General features: G+C 44.7%; 3 protein-coding genes across 6 annotated transcripts; 2 read left to right on the top strand and 1 right to left on the bottom strand.

Moving 5' to 3' along the window:
- Positions 1 to 141: 141 nt before the first annotated feature.
- Positions 142 to 3,925, top strand: wdr12 (WD repeat domain 12). The gene is made up of 13 exons (XM_057026541.1): positions 142 to 319; positions 656 to 750; positions 994 to 1,088; positions 1,225 to 1,331; positions 1,646 to 1,761; positions 1,845 to 1,999; positions 2,090 to 2,135; positions 2,211 to 2,296; positions 2,396 to 2,536; positions 2,650 to 2,755; positions 2,853 to 2,985; positions 3,162 to 3,234; positions 3,570 to 3,925. The coding sequence occupies exons 1-13, from the start codon at positions 279 to 281 to the stop codon at positions 3,645 to 3,647; spliced, it is 1,272 nt and encodes a 423-aa protein (XP_056882521.1). The 5' UTR covers positions 142 to 278; the 3' UTR covers positions 3,648 to 3,925.
- Positions 3,926 to 4,377: 452 nt separating this feature from the next.
- Positions 4,378 to 11,388, top strand: ical1 (islet cell autoantigen 1-like). 4 transcript variants are annotated; one of them, XM_057026537.1, is made up of 16 exons: positions 4,378 to 4,524; positions 5,135 to 5,165; positions 5,251 to 5,425; positions 6,678 to 6,750; positions 7,013 to 7,136; positions 7,214 to 7,412; positions 7,655 to 7,780; positions 7,879 to 7,977; positions 8,052 to 8,134; positions 8,282 to 8,319; positions 8,435 to 8,473; positions 8,603 to 8,800; positions 9,005 to 9,277; positions 9,386 to 9,481; positions 9,851 to 9,975; positions 10,006 to 11,388. In XM_057026537.1, the coding sequence occupies exons 2-15, from the start codon at positions 5,158 to 5,160 to the stop codon at positions 9,964 to 9,966; spliced, it is 1,647 nt and encodes a 548-aa protein (XP_056882517.1). In that variant the 5' UTR covers positions 4,378 to 4,524; positions 5,135 to 5,157; the 3' UTR covers positions 9,967 to 9,975; positions 10,006 to 11,388. The 4 variants fall into 4 exon arrangements, with proteins under 4 accessions (XP_056882517.1, XP_056882514.1, XP_056882518.1 ...); XM_057026534.1 differs by having other exon boundaries at positions 4,379 to 4,524; positions 9,851 to 11,388; XM_057026536.1 differs by having other exon boundaries at positions 4,384 to 4,524; positions 5,046 to 5,165; positions 9,851 to 11,388.
- On the bottom strand, positions 11,077 to 17,603 carry fam117ba (family with sequence similarity 117 member Ba). Its single transcript, XM_057026542.1, has 8 exons — positions 17,139 to 17,603; positions 15,370 to 15,606; positions 14,738 to 14,821; positions 14,498 to 14,608; positions 14,099 to 14,242; positions 13,818 to 14,025; positions 13,602 to 13,722; positions 11,077 to 13,213 (listed from the first exon to the last, which is right to left on the bottom strand). The coding sequence occupies exons 2-8, from the start codon at positions 15,388 to 15,390 to the stop codon at positions 12,988 to 12,990; spliced, it is 915 nt and encodes a 304-aa protein (XP_056882522.1). The 5' UTR covers positions 15,391 to 15,606; positions 17,139 to 17,603; the 3' UTR covers positions 11,077 to 12,987.
- Positions 17,604 to 17,948: the final 345 nt, after the last annotated feature.

Genomic DNA, 17,948 nt, shown 5'->3' with positions numbered 1-17,948 from the left:
TACGTTTTTAGACCCACCTCTCGCCCTAAATAAATCGACTAATTCCAGATTCAGAAATAACGTGCTGGTGCAGACAGACATTACTAATAGAGCACAGATGCTCACATCGCTTGGCTGGATGCATCTGAACTCGATTAGTTTGCCTTTATTTCGCACCACATGGCATGAGCAAGCGACGTGAGATTTAGACGTGTTCAAGAAGGAACAGACTCTTTACTTTTAGCACAAAATATCTTAGATTCGCGATATTAGTCGTTAGTAGAAATATACCCGTGAAAATGTCGCAGTTACAAGTGAGATTCTTCACTGAGAACAAAAGGTGGGTTATTTGTGAACAACTGATAAAATTGGTGACCTGGAAAACAATCATAAACTTGGTTCAACGTACAGTAAACGCCACATTATTATGGCTGAGGGCACCTTTTGTGACAATTTGAGAAAACGTATCTTTGTAGCTACTATTTTTAGGAAGTGTCTTTATCCTGCTAATGCTAGCATTGCTCATGACGGACTCCCCCAGTCCTGATATTCACCATGTGTTTATCTTGGGCTTTAGGTTTTATGTTAAATTATAGATCTTCTATACATGTATTTGGTGGAATCAGTGGATGCATTGCGGTGGCACACACGAAATAAATGTGTTTTACTTCTACAGGTATGTTGTTGATGATGTGCCGTTCTCCATCCCTGCTGGGTCGGAAGTGCAAGACCTCAGCAATGTCGTCAACAAACTGCTGGAAGCTAAAAATGGTAATAATTAACCAACAAAAACACATACATATATTGTTAAGATAAATATTTCAACTAGTATTATCACGTAATGGTTTCCACTCATTTGTAAAATGCTCCATATACACGCAAATTAGCTATCTGACAATGCTTAAGAAAATATTGCTTTTCAGTGTTATTGTGGTTTTCTGTGCTTCTTATTATATACAATAATGTATAGATTTCTTCCTGTGCCACACAATTGGATTCATTTTCCTCCCACAGCTTCTCACAGCAAAGTTGACTTTGACTTCCTGATCAGGGGCCAGTTCTTGCGAATGCCACTGTCCAGACACATGGAAAATGAAGGCATATCAACGGTATGAAAACAAACTTTTCTACTTGAAACTTCCCAGGAATTTTACCATCTGATTTTTCTCACACCATGGCGAGTGATTGGCTTATCGAAGACCATGAATATCAACTCACCCATCAGTATTACCGTGTGTGTTTCAGGAAGAAGTGGTGGAGATAGAATATGTAGAGCGAATCACAGCCCCAGAGCCTGAGGAGTGTATGATGCATGATGACTGGATTAGTTCAGTCGCTGGAGATGCTGAATGGTAAGATGGTGACACGGATTTTTAGCAGCATTTATCATATAGCATTTTTTTTAAATCACAATGCAGGTCAGTGATTCTGTGATCAAAGCAAGTCAAACATTTAATTGGCTTCATTAATGAGAAGAAATTCATCAAATTCATCATTGAGACGATAATTTTGTTGTGCTGCTGAAGGGCACGAACAAACTTTAATCATATTGTCAGGAGTTGGCTCCAGATGTGCATATTTTCCCATTTACATGTTCAATTGAACCCTGTTATGCTTCCTGGTCAGCTATCAATTTTATTTAATGTTTTGTTGTTTTGTTTTTCAGGATCTTAACTGGATCATATGACAAGACAGCCAGGATCTGGTCAGTAGAGGGAAAGGCGGTTATGACAGTGGCAGGACACACAGATGTAGTTAAAGATGTAGCCTGGGTTAAAAGAGGTAAGCTGGTTTTAACAGTAGACAACTGCTCTGCTAATCAGGACAAGGATCTTTTATAAACCATTGATACTGTATCTGTGCAGATGGGCTGACCTCTCTGCTTCTGACGGCTTCTCTGGACCAAACCATCCTGCTGTGGGAGTGGAACTCAGAGAGGAACAAGGTGAAAGCTAAACACTGTTGTCGGGGGCACACAGCGAGTGTTGACTCTGTTTCTGCAGATCCCAGTGGCTCAAAGGTACGAAAAAGGATTTACTGTTGATCAGGACTGGCAGTTGATAAGTTTGGGTAGCATCAAATTTAATTTATTTCTGTTATTTCTACACAGTTCTGCAGTGGATCATGGGATAGAATGTTAAAGATCTGGTCAGCAGGTAGGCTGTCAACCAAATTCTTTCTTTAAAAAAAGTGAATCTCTCAAAAGTTGCAACCCCTATTTGTGTTGTCAGTGCCCACAGATGAGGCCGATGAAATAGAGGAAGCTGCTGACAGACCACGGAAGAAACAGAAGACTCAGCAGCTTGGCCTCACCAGGGTGAATGTTTAACATGATCTGCTGCAAACACAGATGCTATCAAAGCCACAGCGAACGTTAAAAGGATGATGAAATTGTTATTCTCTGACACTGACTCAGACTCCGCTCATGACATTATCTGGACACAATGAGGCTGTATCCTCCGTCCTTTGGTGTGACAGTGATGAAGTATGCAGTGCATCTTGGGACCACACAATTCGCTTATGGGATGTCGAGACAGGAGCAATGAAGACTACACTGGTGAGGGAAACACAATGCAGAACTTAATGCAGAACTTTACAGTAGTACACTTTATTTTCTCTGAGTTATATCTCGTCCTACGTTTGAACCACCTGTTATTCTGTTTACCACAGACTGGCACGAAGGTGTTTAACTCTATTTCCTACTCGCCCCTGTGTCGACGCCTGGCCTCGGGGAGCTCAGATAGACACATCAGGTTGTGGGACCCTCGCACCAAAGGTACCACCATCCTTTAGCATATCACAAGATGGGGTTTATATTTCTTTTTTGTCTTATGTCCTCATAAACCGCCCACTCTTATTTCCTCACTGCCCAGATGGCTCACTGGTGCTGCTGTCTCTTACCTCCCACACTGGCTGGGTCACTGCTGTGAAGTGGGCCCCATCACACGAATACCTGTTGGTCTCTGGTTCTCTGGACAATCTGGTGAAACTGTGGGACACCAGAAGGTCTGTGAACTACATAAATGCATTTTTTTACTTAATTTCTATCCATCATTAAGTGCTTAAATTCTAACTTTATCTGGGTTGTTACTATTTCAAAAAGGTCACTTGGGCAGGCAGTTTCAGTACATGTCATTTCTGTATTTTTGGCTTTAAAATGTCTGCATATTCTTCTGTCACAGCTGTAAGGCCCCTCTATATGACCTGGCTGCCCATGAGGACAAAGTGTTCTGTGTAGACTGGACAGAAAATGGGGTAAGATTATTTCATTCATTTTTTTCATATATAACATAGTTCTAAATACTTCATCATTTAGACTTAGTTGTATTTAAGTGGATATTTAAGAGCGTATGCCAGTATAATTGTTTATCATTGCAGCGTCTTATTTTTCCAGTCTGCCTTCCTAATAGTGCCTTTTCCATAGCCCTTAAATCTACGTGACTGCTAGCTTTTTCTAATTTCTTCAGCAAAAAAAATTTCAAGACTGCTTTTGATGCATTTAGATAGACTTAAGATTTAAATCTTTCTGAGCTATGGTTTTTCTACAGATGTCAACATATAACTTGTCCTGTTTATGCATTTGTTTTCAGCTGATGTTGAGTGGAGGCGCCGATAATAAACTGTACACCTACAGATACTCAGCCCATCAGACGAATGCAGAGGCATAGGAGCTATTGCCAACTCAATCCTTCACAACAAATGCATATATAGTATACATATACAAAGAAGAAGACAGCAGTGAATTTTGTACAAAACTTTGTTCACTTTGTTTGCTGTGTCCTATTTTTTCAAACACAACTTCTATTTTTTACAGACTTTTTTCCTCGGCGACATCTCTTGTTTCTTTGTTTTCCAGAAACATAAATTAATTTCACCCCTTTATCTGTAGACCAGAAAATAACTATCTTACAAACTATAATAAAGGCTTATTATTGTGGTTCTTTAATTAATGCATTTTAACTATATTATTGGTATACATACATACATATGCATATATATCTGCTTAAAAGTAATTCTGTTATTAGATTACAATGTTTTTAGAATATATATTTTTCAACTTTATGATTTTTTTCCCTGTTCTGGTTTCACAGATTTTAAACTAGCTATGATTGTACTTCTTTGCTGTTGGAACTGTCTTAACCAGGACATTCCAAATAATTGGCAATCAAGAAATCTTTTGGACTATTCTTTCAGCTTATTTCACAGTAAATTAATCAACCAGCTCACGGGTATCATAATCTTTTTTTCTAAATTGCCACGACACATTTTAAAAAATTCTTCAAAATTACTTTTGCAGACGTTTCAAATCATTTGTTTAATGGACGATCTTTGGGGGGGAGGGGGTGGCTCATTTGTTTAATGGACGATCTTTGGGGGGAGGGGGGTTCTGGAAACAACAGCGCCCCCTCGCGTCCAAGTGGCGCCACAACTGCTTTGCATATCCTGTTTCTCTGACTCACTTTAGGATGACGGCGATCTGGACAGGAGGCTAAACTGGACTGCACTTCGCAGATGCTCGAACTGTCCATCTAAACTAAAGCCAAGGTAAAGACACACGAAATATTTTGACCTATAGTCCGAAAATATTTAAAAGAAAGTCGCCCTTTGGAAGGTTGACATTTTTCCTGGCCTCGACTCTCCAGGCTAGCACAGTTGCGGTTAGCACACCAGCTTCCTCCGTCGACTACTGTCATGTTTTGGTAGTTTCTCCTTACATATCATATCACTTGTCACCGTATTAATAAATATCAGTCGGCATCCTGGGCTTTATTTCCATTTCCGTGTCACTGAGGCGGCTTTCGCGGTTGCTGAGCACCTGCTGGGCAGACAGCTGGCTGTCAGGTCTCGCCTCACAGGAGTGGCAGGTGTCTGATCCCTGCTCCCAGAACCATATTAGATTAGTTAGCTTTATGGCCTCTAGCATCTCCGGGGCTGGTCCTGCACATGAGAAGCGATCCGCCTGTACCTGTTGTAGTCCAGTATGGGGGGTGTTGCTGCTATACGTGTCGATGCCTACGCTAGATCACTCACGTAAATATTTCCATCTCTTTTCATTCGTTTTTTAGACAAGAGTTTCTCTTCATTGTATTGTGCTGGCAAAACGTGAGATCCAGGCGATAGTCCCGAGTTTCCCCACTTTTTTTATTATTTACAGATCGAAAACAGTGCTATCCAACGATGGACGGGTATGTATACATTTCATTGTCGATCAAACATCCATCATCCACGTGTGGCTACGGTAACCTGGCACTACCCACTGTGGGCCAACAGTTTTGGGGGGGACATGCTGAGTGGCAGCCGGGCCCTGCTTGGTGAGGACAGCTCAGTCATGGCTCGGATGCAGAAGAAATTCTGGAAGACCAAGCAGGTCCTCATCAAAGCCACGGGCAAGAAGGAGGATGAGTACGTGGTGGCCTCTGACGCTGACCTGGACGCGAAGCTGGAGGTGGGAGACCTTACGCATGCCAGTTATCTGTCATTTGTCCGTCCTGTCGTGGGATATCCTGCCCCATCCTTCCATTCAAATGAGCACGTGGAACAAATGATGTGGGAGATTTCTACTCCGATTCTATTCAGAACGTGTGACTGTGTTTTGCATTGACCTCCAGCATCTCCTCGCTGCCCTAAAACAACATGTCAGGTGACGTAAGCGTCACCGTTTTGGGTGGGGGTTGGGGATTGTGTTATTTTTGCTCAAGAATGCCGAGTGACACATTTCCGTGTGATGGTATGATGCAGCCAAGACAAGAAGACTTTGTCTGTTTATTTTAGATCGTGTAAACACCATATGGCTTTAAAATAAAGAGAGAGATCTGTCATACTCATGTATATTTGTGTACATTGTGTTTTAAAACCATAATTGTTGACTCAAGGTACATGGCTAAATACTGTAGCGAAGGCTGTGAGATGACACGGTGGTTTGTATTGGACAGATCTGTCTGGTAGAGTCGTTGTAACAGGTTTGGTATAGTGAGAATTCTGTCACGATAGCAGACACCGCGGACTGGCAGGATCCTGGCTGACGTTTAGCTGTGACACTCTGTCTGTTGGAGGGAAAACACTGAGCAGCCATTGTTTGCTGTGGAACAGGATCAGTCCACTGCTCATCTTCTGCGTCCATTTAGGGAAAGGAGATGAGGAAGAGACTCGATGGATGAAACGAGAACGTTTTCCTGTGTTCTCACACTCCTTTTGGAGGCCTCTCTGGGCATATTAGATTAGGCTACTAATGAACCAATCTGGATGAGATATTTCTGCGTGTGTCCTTCGTGTCTGATGAGATTCTGTCCAGATACATTTGAAACAGACATTGGTCCACGTAGATACTGTGTTTTATTTGTTTTCATCCTAAATGGCTTAAAAGTCTGTATGTTTTTGCCGTATTACTGTAGCTCAATTGGCTCGTTTGCTTAGATTAACACTAATTTGATAATCACAGAATGAACAGAGACCAAACAACAAAGAGATGCCCGTATGGGAGCCAGTGGCTCTTTATAAATAGTATAAATATATAGCATATAGCATATAAATAGTAACCTCTTCACTGTGGTGCTTTTGAAAAATAATTTACATCCACTACTGTATTCAGGGAATTGTGGGTAATGAGAAACATTATTGTTGTTTTAAAATCTTTGTCTAATTAAACCCATCAATGAATCATGGGGGGGAAACGTGTCATTTGTGTGTTTTGTCTCCAGTTTTTTCGCTCAGTTCAGTTGACTTGCACAGACCTGCTGAAGGTGATCGAGAAGTACCAGCAGAGGATCATACGTGAGTCCAAAACCTCCGTACAGGAGCTCTTTGTCGTTCAGTTCCTGCCAAATATTTGATCTGAACAGAGCTGAAATGAACTATTTAAAAAGGTCAAAGAAGAGACTTGACTTGAGTAACTTGATGCCGTTGAAGGTCATTGGAGCCCTGTTTCAATGGCACGAGGACCTCACGCGACCTCACCTTTCTGACTTGTGTGAAATTGATTGTGTTTCAAGCCCATTTGATCCCCTTTTAAATGAATCTGCTGCCTGTCCTCCAGGCCTGTCACAGGAGGAGAATGAGCTCGGCCTCTTCCTGCGCTTCCAGGCGGAACACGATCGCTCAAAGGCCGGTGACATGATGGACGCCACCAGCAAGGCCCTGTGCACCTCAGCCAAGCAGAGGTCAAGCAACGGAAAATCACTTTTAAGTGTTGCGTGATCCTAAAGCCAAATTGTACTCAACATCTGGTGCATTGCAGGATGGCTCTCTGTACGCCACTGCACCGCTTGCACCAGGAAGTGGAGACATTCCGAAGGCGGGCCATAGCTGACACTTTTCTGACGGTCAGCCGGATGGAGAAGGCTCGCACCGAGTATCGAGGAGCTCTGCTCTGGATGAAGGACGTATCCCAAGAACTGGACCCAGATACCTACAAACAGCTGGAAAAGTTCCGCAAGGTGGAGGGAGGCTTTTATAGGTTGATCTTGGTAGATAAAAGAGGATGTCACAAAGAGGATCTTAGTGAGAAATCTATTTACATCATAGGGTTTTGTTTTTCTCTTTGGTATCTGAAGCAGCGGGTGGGGAGGGGCTTGTTGTCTTACTGGAGTCGGCCAACAGGGGGTGGTAAAGAGCTGCTGTGTGCTGGTGTACTCTGGGAAAGATCATCTCCCGATCTTCACGGTCTTTCTAATTCCAGGTCCAAGCTCAAGTCAGAGGGACGAAGGGCCAGTTTGAGAAGCTCAAAAACGACGTGTGTCAGAAGGTCGACATGTTGGGTGCGAGTCGCTGCAACATGCTGTCGCACTCGCTCTGTAACTATCAGGTCTGCCTCTGTCCGTCTTCATTTTTCAAATCAAAAATGCGCATGCGTCTCTATGCCAGTGCGCCTGAACACATGTTTGTTTCCAATCAATGTTCCAGACTACTCTACTGCACTATTGGGAGAAGACAGCTAACACCATGTCAGGGATCCAGACAACGTTCCAGGGACACGTCCAGTATCAGTTCACCACACTAAAAGTAGTGGAAACCGCACAGTGAGAATAACACGGATGTGTTTTATTTGATTTAACTCTTTGCTTCGACCTCTCCAGGACCTGCGAGATCCGTTGGAGGAAATAGCAGACTTAACAAAACAAGAGAAAACGAAGGAGAACTCTGCGAGCAACACAGACAGGTAGTAGAATCAGGTGCTGTGCTCCATGTGTTGCTCCGTGCTTGAGAGAGTGAAGCTCTAAACTGCATCCTCTCGGCTGCACTTTGGCTAAAAATAGCCTGTAGTCTTGCCAACTAGATAACCTTTGTTTTTTCTCTTCTTCCACAGCCTGGTGTCCTTGGATGATGACAAACATGCTGACGCAGGTGTGTACCAGTACTTCCTCTCTAGGCCGAAGTCTAAATTCAATTTGGAATTAAATTCTCTGCCACCCGATGGGTTGAATGTAATTGTCATGCTTCTCCTTCTTCTCTTTTCCAGAGCCAGCCAGCAACAGGGATGGACAGAATGACACCCGTGGTAGGTCTTCCTGTTTTTAGTGTCTACATCCATGGGTGTTTCCTGCTGTCAGTATTTGTGTCAATAGTGCCAGTGTTTAATGGTTTGCTGTTGCTGACTGTGGACTGGCTGTTCACTTTATGAACCCAGCCCATGAAAGCATTGCCGCTCCTCCAGCAGCAATGGGCAGCAACGATGACCTAATGCTCATGGACTGTGACGTACCACAGTTCCCACAGCCAGTGAACGCCCCCCTGCTGCCCCAGCTCCCACTTCCTCCTCCTGCTGGTGACCCCACAGAGTCCCGGGGCTTCGAAAGCCTCCCGTCCAGCCTTCCACCACTGCCTGGTAAACTGGCTGACCCTCTCCCATTTCTGCCACTGGAGAAGTCCTAACTTCCAACTACCTTGCTCTCTTTCTTAGCTTTCTGATCTGCTTGGTTGCGGCAGGCGTTTCACATTTCGGCTTTTTTCACTTTCCTGAGCCACTGTTTTCACTCTTTGTAAGTCTGTGTTTTTCTTTCTTTGTGACTTTCCGCTATTTTCCTTTCAGGACCTTCCTTAAGTACTGGAACAATGCTGCAGATGGAGGAGGATGTTGAACGAGGTGAAATGGCCTTTCTCAAGGACCTCCTCAGCCCAGGCGTGGGGGCCAATGATGGGTTCAGCAGAGAGTGGCAGGATGCTTTTGGAGTTTTTGAACCTTCCAACACTCCTCAGTCGACTACTGAATCATTAAATAGTGGGGCTACAGCAAATCCTCCTTCTTCCAGCCCCACAGGCTTCCTGCCATCCCAGCTGCTAGACCACAGTCTCAGTTCTTCAGGTCAGCAACAGCGCGCCCTGTTGGAGAACTATGGCATTGCATTATTCATACAGCGACATTAGAATTGAGGGAACATATTTAATAGTATGTTCTCCTTTCTCCTTTTAGGCTGGTCCACTCCACCAATGTTTCAGGCTCTGCCCCTGCAGCCTCCTTCTGGTCAAAACCCATCGGCTGAGCTGGCTTCAGGTTCAACAGCTAATGGTGAGCAAAAATGAGTCGATATATAATTATGAATAAAAATACCCATAGAGGTCAACGGTGAGATGCAATGGGACAGAACATGGTAGAAGAAGGAGGTGCTAGGACACTCTTAGAGCACTGCTGAGGTACCCTTGAGCAAGGTAGTGAACATGCTCACATAGGGTCCTGCAATGAGCCGGGCGCCTCGGGGTGTATCCAGGCTCCAGCTCCTGTTGTTCAGGAAAAAGCCGGGGGGGGAAGAAGAAATGCTCCATATTTGCAAATAATGTTACTTTTAGCTAATGTTAATTTGAGAATTTTTTGTCTCCATAGAGGTTTATGTTGCGACTTCTTTAGGCATGACATGACTTGTCTTGTGTGTATTTATAGCTCCTCCAGGTGGATCTAAAGACATGTCTGCCTGGTTCAACCTGTTTGCTGATTTGGATCCTCTCTCCAATCCTGACGCTATAGGACGCTCTGCAGATGAGCTGCTAAATGCCTAATTGTGTGTGTGTGTGTGTGTGTGTGTGTGTGTGTGTGTGCGTGTGTAAGTTTTGGAGAATTTTTGTTTTTTCAAACAGGCAAGTAAAATAAGAAATATTAATCTTCATTTTTGGTGTTTGAAATTATTTGACGGCATTATTTTATTGTGAGGGACGTGTTTGTTACACTGGAAGAAGCCAGCAGGTCATTGTGCTTGGCCTCCTCTGTCAGCAGCTGTACATGACTGTTAAGACACAGCAAAGCTGCATTGTGTGTTACCGTTTTTGTTGATTCAGCTCCAGACAAGCAGAGAAATGTTGGTATCGTGTGTATTTATGTCTTTTTATTCATGTTTGCCTTGTATGGGTGTGTTACAGTTTGTCGTGTGTGTGCACAATAAGGGATCCAGGATGTTAAAATATCTATATTTACTATTGCAATATTTTGGACTTATGATGAGAAACCCTGAATTTTTAATGAATAGCATAGTTAAAGATGAGCGGTTGTAGTTGGACAGGTAGATGGCAGTGTTATCTGGCTTAGTCAGGAATAATGAAGCACGTGTCAATTCTTAATCTTTTTAATATCACTATCATTTAACTACATCATGCAATTACTGATTTCTAATTGTATTGTGGCAAATACGGCCATTGTTTGGGAAACACATCTCGTATGATGTAAAGTCTCCTTTTTTTTTGTTCATATGCAAATTCTATGAAACGGTAATAACACGGCGCTTTATTGAGCTCTGGATTCTGTTGGACCGGACGATGAGCTGCTGTCCAGTCACCCGGCAGGACTCGGAGCATCACTATGACGACCTGAACGCCCTTCTGGCTCCTAAAAGCATCCTCGCGTTTGAATTGGATGTTTGTTTTGGTGTCTCGAGCAGAAGGCCAAGAAAAACAAATGTGAAAAAGGGAAATCGAATGGTCTCTGAAAGGCTGAAGGCCACTGAATTCTGTTTAGCAGCGCACCTGTCGACACTAAAATGTACCTGTACAGTATATAAGCTTTTCTTTTGCTTCTTTTTTAAAAACTATTGACTCCTACTGTATGTTGTTACCTGTTATCATACAATGGCTTTATTCAGGTGTCGATTGTTTAAGGAGGGAAGACGAGACCAGGACTGACATTTATATATTTACTGTTTGACAACTTAAGAATGATATCAGCATCTTTGGCGGCAGCCAAGTGCATCAACTGAAACCAAATCCGCAGTTATGACATTTGTGTGCCTGAGAGAGACTTTATACAAGCTGCACATATTTCTTCTGCTTGTGTGCAGTGGTCACAAGAGAAACTGCATTGCTGTATTTATAGTTAATCAAATAAGAATGTACTTATCAAGTCAATCACAGATGCTTTATTTAATTTAACTATGCCTTTTTATTTCACTTGGGTTTAATAGATGAAAACTTGGAATAAACTGGACAAGCAAATGTGTGTGTGGAGCCTCATACCAAAATGCTAAAAAAAAAAAATAAGTGGGGAAGGGGTATTTGTTGTTTACACCTAATCTGAAACAAATGTGGGATTGATTGTGATGAAGCAACCAGACCAGATGCTTCATTTGGAACAGAACTTGTTTTCTTTTTTACAAATCGGGTCATTTTGAACATTCATTTTCTCTAAAGTTTCCAATCTTTTTTCTGAAAATGGAAAGTCTCTGCAGACGCGACGGCACTCCTAATAAATAAATACAGCGTTGTTATTCACAATGATGAGAGGAATTCACAGTAGTCGGCGGATAAAAAGCTGGAGGAGGAAGGGGTTAAACAATTACTGGCTCATTCAGATACATAATTGTAGTCAGCCTATATTACAAACACGGTACCTCTTGTATTTACAGGTCCAGTACATTCTTATCCCACCACTGCAGGCACAGTCGAGCAATAACGACACATACTGGAGGATTGGCCCTGGGCATGGCGAGGCTGAGGCCCACACGCTCCACTCGCAGATCCCAGAGGCGGAATGTCGCTGAGCACATTTCCTCAAGTCCTTGAGAGTTTCCATGTTCTTCAACATTGAACTTCCGTCGCTCTACGTTTTGGAGGCAGATTTTATTTCCATGTGCTTTTGGGAACTTCCAGAACCTGAAAACTGGTCAGCGTTGTGTTTGGGGCGTGGTCAGACCTCTCCATGCTCAGAGGGAGCGTGAGCCTTCAGGACGAGGCCCCTCTGCACACGTTTCACGAGAACATTGAGCAAGACACGGGAGATCTGCAGTTACAGTGGGGGGGGGGGGATAAGATGGTGAAGGGACGTGAGGTGGTGCAGCGTTCTGAGGAAAAGGCTGGCGCTTAAGGGAAGGAGGAGGTGCAGGCGGACACGGGTTGAACACGCTGGACACATCGTAGCCCTGGCCTGTGTGTACATACGCACCGCGGAGCGGGGATCCAGGTCCCACCTCTCGGTGTGTATCTACGGCCATCATAGTGCAAACACCAGGTCTCCCTCGGGGAACAAGATCTGAGCACTATGCTGGTGGAGCGACACTGAGCGGTCTGAAAGATCAGGCACATTTCTTGAATTCTCCTTGTGAAGACCGTTCAAGCGTTTCCACAAAATTCATTCTCAGCACCAAAATTAGCATCTGTGGTCAAACTCTTGGTCACCAAGGAAACCAGCAGCCTTTTTTTTTTTTTCTTTAATGGAAGGCATATCTGATATCAAGAGAAATAACTAGAAAAAGAGATGTCCTTGGAAGGCGCCATGGTACATAGATGATCAAATCAAAAAGTTATTTTTTTCCCTTTTCCTCCATAAAAACAGGAACCTAACCAGAACTAAAGGTAGATAGAAAGCAGTGAAATGTTAGCTGCAAATATCCCGCTGTGGGCTGCAGGGTGCTCATATTGTCATCATCTGAGGAGAGGCAGTGGGAAGAGCTTTTTCACCAAGATAAGGACATCAGAGAGCTTAGCTGGCATGCTGAAGGCATGATCTTGTTTCCGATGTTTTCTCTTTTTTGATTTGCTTTTTTGTGGTAATTTGAAGTGAGGGGGGACGTGGTTACTAAAAGCCTTTGGGGATTATCAGAAGCTCTCGGGCTCCTCCACGAGGCATGGTTGGGTGGACAGAGGCACCAGGGACGGGGACAGGCTGCGGAGGCCGACCCCGGGGCGAAAGCTGAGGTCAGGGGCGGGCAGTAAGGGCTTGAGAATGCTGACAAAGCAGAAGGCAGAGCCGCTGTTGGGGATGAAGTTGACCTTGTTGCGGTCGGGACACAAGAAGGGGGGGATCTCCTGCAGAGGCTTGGGCCTGGAAACACAACCAAGAATATAATTATTCTTCATTTCAAACGCACCAATACTGACTCAGTTGGTTTACATCCTCTTAGCATATTTCAAGTACTATACTATATTTACTTCTCAGTCTCCACATCGGAATCATCGGCTTTCTTACTGGGTGACTTCAAATTCTGTTGGGGGTGCGGAGAGTATTTATACGAGGCTTCGCCTCGGTTCAGGTTAAACCAGTCTAATTAAACTCTTATTAAACCCCCTTTAACCTTTAAGTCCCTAAGAAAATTGATGGGAGTTCACCCTTTTGAGTCCACGCACTTTGTTACTTCCACTCTGATAAATCATTTAATTGAACTTTGCTCCAGATTAAAGCTTCAGTAAAAAAAAAAAATCAATAGACTCACATGCCCTCCTCGAAGACTTTGACCTTCTCACAGCCCTCTGGAGGTTCTCTCTTGAACATGTAGCTGTTGTTTGGTCTGGGAGAGGCAGCATATTTAGGCAGTGGGGAGTAGGGGCCCAGCTCTGACAACAGGGACAGACGGGAGGTCAAAGGTCAGCATCATCAACAGATTGACTCAGTCAGGCTTTGGCGCGTGTGCAACGCGGATGTCGGTCACCTTTGTCCTCGTACGGGCTGCCTCCCCCCATGTCATTGACTACAGTGAGGTAGGAGGGCGAGATGGAGTCGGGGCGGCTGCTGCAGTTACTGTGGCTCCCGCTCAGGCCGCCCCCCGAGGGAGTCTGCGTGTCGATGCTGCGGGTGCTGCTGCTGCGCTGCGGAGGGACGGGCGGGGGCGCGCGGTGCCCATCTGGGACGTCCTGTGGCTGCACACACACACGAAAGAGGTCAGAAACACAGGGGGCTTAATCCCCGAGCGGCGCGCGTCAGACGACTCACAACAATGGCGTCGTCCTTTTCCGTGGAGTCCTGGATGGTGATGCGCTCGATCTCCTGATTCAGGCCCTCCACGCTGTTGCGGAATCGAGGAGCCGATGACTTCGAAATGGGGATGGGAATCAAAATGGTTTTGGGCATAGGCGACTACAGAAAACACAGGCGGACGCCAGCGGTCAGTGTTTATGCCGCACACGCGGACGTGCACAGAGTTTTCGCTGTTGTCAAGAGTATTTTATTCACCGACAGAGACTAAAGAACTGAAGACACAATGACTTCAGAGCAACCTTTGCAATTACAGGAAGAGTCTTTTGGATTTAACTCGCTGTGTGAAACCTACAGCTACACGGGGACGGCGAGCGTAAGCTCCCCCACATGCGTTCCCTGTCCAGCTAAGATCACCTGGGACTGGATGATGGTGTGACTGCCATTGAACGGGGACTTGCGGTCCTTATCCCTCCGGTGGCGGCTGCTGCGTTTGCTGCGCTGAAGCTGCTGACGCAATTTCGCAATCTGTTTCACAGGCACATGCGACGCAGATGTTACTGATGTTAGCGAAAGCGTTGGAGAGAGGAGCTCACGCTTCAACAAGTTCGGACTTTGGACGGATCCAAGATGTGTGGCTGCAGGCGAGGAACTGACCTCCTTGAGCTGGTCGGTGCTCCCACAGGAGGCCGAGCGTTTATGAGAGCCTCTCCTCCTCTCATCTGCCCAGGCCCTGGGGGTCTGGTACAAACACATGCTGGTTAAAGCTACAGTCCGCACACAGACAACTATCTCAATAATGATCTTAATAAAATGGCATAAATTAGGGATGAAGGCATCTGCTTTCATTAGTCTGTGTCTTGTGGCAGATGCACCTGTAATTTCTGTTGTGCTTTTGGTTCCTGGCTTAATTTTTTGTCAAAGCCCTGTTTAAAATGCATAGAAATAATTCATTACTGAATTATAAAAAAGAATTGCAAGCTTATGTTTGTTTCTGTAACGCTGCCCTTGAATAAGCAGAGCCGAACCCACGCCCGGGGCTGTTTCTCCAGTCTGTTTACCCGCCTGAGATGACCTGCTCTTAGAGAAATGACATGTGACGGCACTGAAATGATGCAACGGGCTGCAAATTCCTCCCAACCTTCAGCACCAGAGGGGCCCATGTGTCCAGACTCTTAAAAAAAGTTTTATTTTGATTTGTTTGCTTCATTTACAATGTTTGTTTTATTGAAACCAGTTAAATGTCACAGTTCTCCCCCCCCACACACACACACACACAGAGCACTCACCTGTGTCGCTTTGTCCCTCATGTAGGGAACGTGTTGCTGCTGGCTGTCGTCCTGAGGCCCGGGACCTGTCAGGTGAGCGCCAGCGTGCGCACCCTGTGAGGGCCACAGCTGGACGCAATGCTGGGGGCCGAACAGGAGAATGAGGAGCAGGAGCGCTCAGGCAGAGAGGAGGAGGAGGAGGACGGTGGCGTGACAGAGGAGAACCAAAGGGGTGCGGACGTAAGGCCACGGTGCAGTCTGGGGAGGAAACAGTCGGTAAACGGGTTAGGCATCAACAACGCGATGAAATGTGATACGTCAGCAGCCCCCGGCGGGCGGCAGGATCAACACATGGCTGCTCTGTTCCGCACGTCTCGGCGTGCGCATGTGTCTGCGGGTCGTGTGTGGGTTTCCACTTTGATGTTAATCCGTCCTGCAACGAGCCAAGCGGATGTTCCCTCCCCCCAAACCTCACACAGTACCTTTAATGGCATTATGGCAGCTTAAAGGGATGATGGGGGAGGTGGGGGTGAGTCGTTGGAGTGAGTAAAGATGCTGCTTCTGCCCCACTGACCCTGATTCTGTGCTAGGGCCACGGGACACCCCTGCGCCCCCGAACAATGGAAAACAAATACAGCAATCTTAATTTCATTCGAAATGATAAACATGATATTCCTCTTATTTCCTCTTATTTATTTTCATGTCTAAGTTATTAATATTCATATAAAGAGGGCTTTCTTGTGGACAGTGATGAATGTAAAAACACTTCATTTCCAGGGGTGTGATCACAGGTCACACATGCCCCTCACAAGCATCTAAATGAAGGCAAAGTAAAGCCATAATAACACTTCAATATCTAATCACCGACAGTCCAAAAAATTCTGAATGGCAGGCACCGCCGACCCTCGGGCTAAATCTGGAAGAGATCTTCTTCAATGGTGCACATTGCTGTTGCTAGGGAACGGAGGCTGGCTGATCCTCACACATTTATGCATGAATGTGCATGTGTGTAAACAAGGGTTTGGACTCCACTAGACCAACAACATCATGTTTGTTTTTTCTTTTTTTACTGCTACTTTTAGAGCCTCATTTCAAACACATCAGCAGCCCATTCTGCATCACCACCACTAATACTAGGAGTACTACTATTATTATTAGTGGTGGAGCAGTTAGGCCTGTTTCTGTCATAACAAACACTCACTCGGTTGTTTTCCTACGCATGCTTATGGCACAATCTAATGTTTGTCTTGAGCATGAAGTGGAACTTTGCAGGAGAAATCTGGCCACCGGAGGCCACTTTAAAGGAAAGCTCACGACACGTCACGATCAGCGAGGGCAAAAGGGTGCACAGACAGCATTCAACAACGTATACATCTTCAACTTTTGGGCGTGTAAATGTGTTTACAAATACAAGAATTGCATATTAGTGTTAGCTCCGAAGGATGATGTGACACTTGCCTCCTGCAAAGTCCAAAATTAAATGAACAGAAAATCCCAAAACAACAACAGCAAACAATAATCACCATGACCAACAACTGCTGTATGTAAATCCATGTTATTCAATTTATACTGATTAGAAAGACTCTGGAATTTGCATTGTTCACACGTAAAATACATTTTGGGCACAAGCATCCTTAACTACACATTTGTTTATTTATTTATTAAAAAATGACGACTGTGCATGAATGGCCTGCACAGTGTAATATATAATTTGTTTACAAGGAGAAAGCAGGAGCTTTTCCGCATGCATTTGGAGATTTTAAATGGCATGGAAGGGCGAGAACGCTCACCTGCAGAAATGTGGCCGGGGCGCGCTGCGTGCAAGGCGGCATGGAGCGATCAACCCTTGTTCAGATGGAATCGAAGATGCCGACGAGGCGACGGGAGAATGTAAGAAGACAGCTCACAGCAGCGATTAGGAACGTCGTTTGAAGCAAGCAGACGTAGAAAAATATGCTAAAGCTTCTTCGTGAGCACCGTGGTGATACAGCAGGTGTCAAAATGGGCGTTGCTGTATTTTCTCCCTGCCTTCTGGTCGTCGTGGATGGTTGTTTTTCATTTCTCTTCTAATGCGACACGACGGCTTGACTAAACGTGAGGAATACTCCTCCGATGGACGAAGAAAATGTATTATTTAAAAGGAAAATGTGTTGTGCGCCCAGATTAATTGGCCAGATTTGTAAAAATGGGGAAAAAATGACCGAAAGGAAGGACACAACATACAGAAGGGATAGAAAGAAGAATACTGTGTAGCTAGCGGGGATTAACAATACAATTTCCGGGAACGGCTTTCAACGTAAAACATATTTGTGTACACTTTCGCCCAAACCTCCTCGAATATAACGGCTGGGACAGGTAACATTTTAGCAAACAATTCATTTGGCATCATGTAGTTGTTGCTACACGATTCTGTTGTTAATTACTTGCGACAGAATTGCCACAATAATGTTATTGGTTGCTACCAGAGGTTCAGTACCGTTTCATGAGTGCGAAAAACATGCACGTTCAGTCGATTTGAGGAACGTAAGATGTGTTCTTCTCTCTTGATCAATGACTGTGACCCCAGCCGACAATAACCGAGAAAAGATAATCTAGTGATA

This window comes from Takifugu flavidus, chromosome 3 (genome assembly GCF_003711565.1).
Source record: "Takifugu flavidus isolate HTHZ2018 chromosome 3, ASM371156v2, whole genome shotgun sequence".
In the NCBI taxonomy this organism is placed as follows: domain Eukaryota; kingdom Metazoa; phylum Chordata; class Actinopteri; order Tetraodontiformes; family Tetraodontidae; genus Takifugu; species Takifugu flavidus.
The sequence above is the reverse complement of the archived record's forward strand: the minus strand, read 5'-3'. Positions and strand labels throughout refer to the sequence as shown.

Coding starts and splice junctions, on each gene's coding strand:
- fam117ba (XM_057026542.1), bottom strand. CDS start 15,390: ATGAGGGACAAAGCGACACAG. Junction 14,822..15,369: donor TGAGGGACAAAGCGACACAG/GTGAGTGCTCTG, acceptor TGTTTGTACCAG/ACCCCCAGGGCCTGGGCAGA. Junction 14,243..14,497: donor ACACCATCATCCAGTCCCAG/GTGATCTTAGCT, acceptor TGTTTTCTGTAG/TCGCCTATGCCCAAAACCAT.
- ical1 (XM_057026537.1), top strand. Junction 8,320..8,434: donor TGACAAACATGCTGACGCAG/GTGTGTACCAGT, acceptor TCTCTTTTCCAG/AGCCAGCCAGCAACAGGGAT. Junction 9,278..9,385: donor CCACAGTCTCAGTTCTTCAG/GTCAGCAACAGC, acceptor TTCTCCTTTTAG/GCTGGTCCACTCCACCAATG.
- wdr12 (XM_057026541.1), top strand. CDS start 279: ATGTCGCAGTTACAAGTGAGATTCTTCACTGAGAACAAAAG. Junction 1,089..1,224: donor AAAATGAAGGCATATCAACG/GTATGAAAACAA, acceptor TGTGTGTTTCAG/GAAGAAGTGGTGGAGATAGA. Junction 3,235..3,569: donor TAGACTGGACAGAAAATGGG/GTAAGATTATTT, acceptor ATTTGTTTTCAG/CTGATGTTGAGTGGAGGCGC.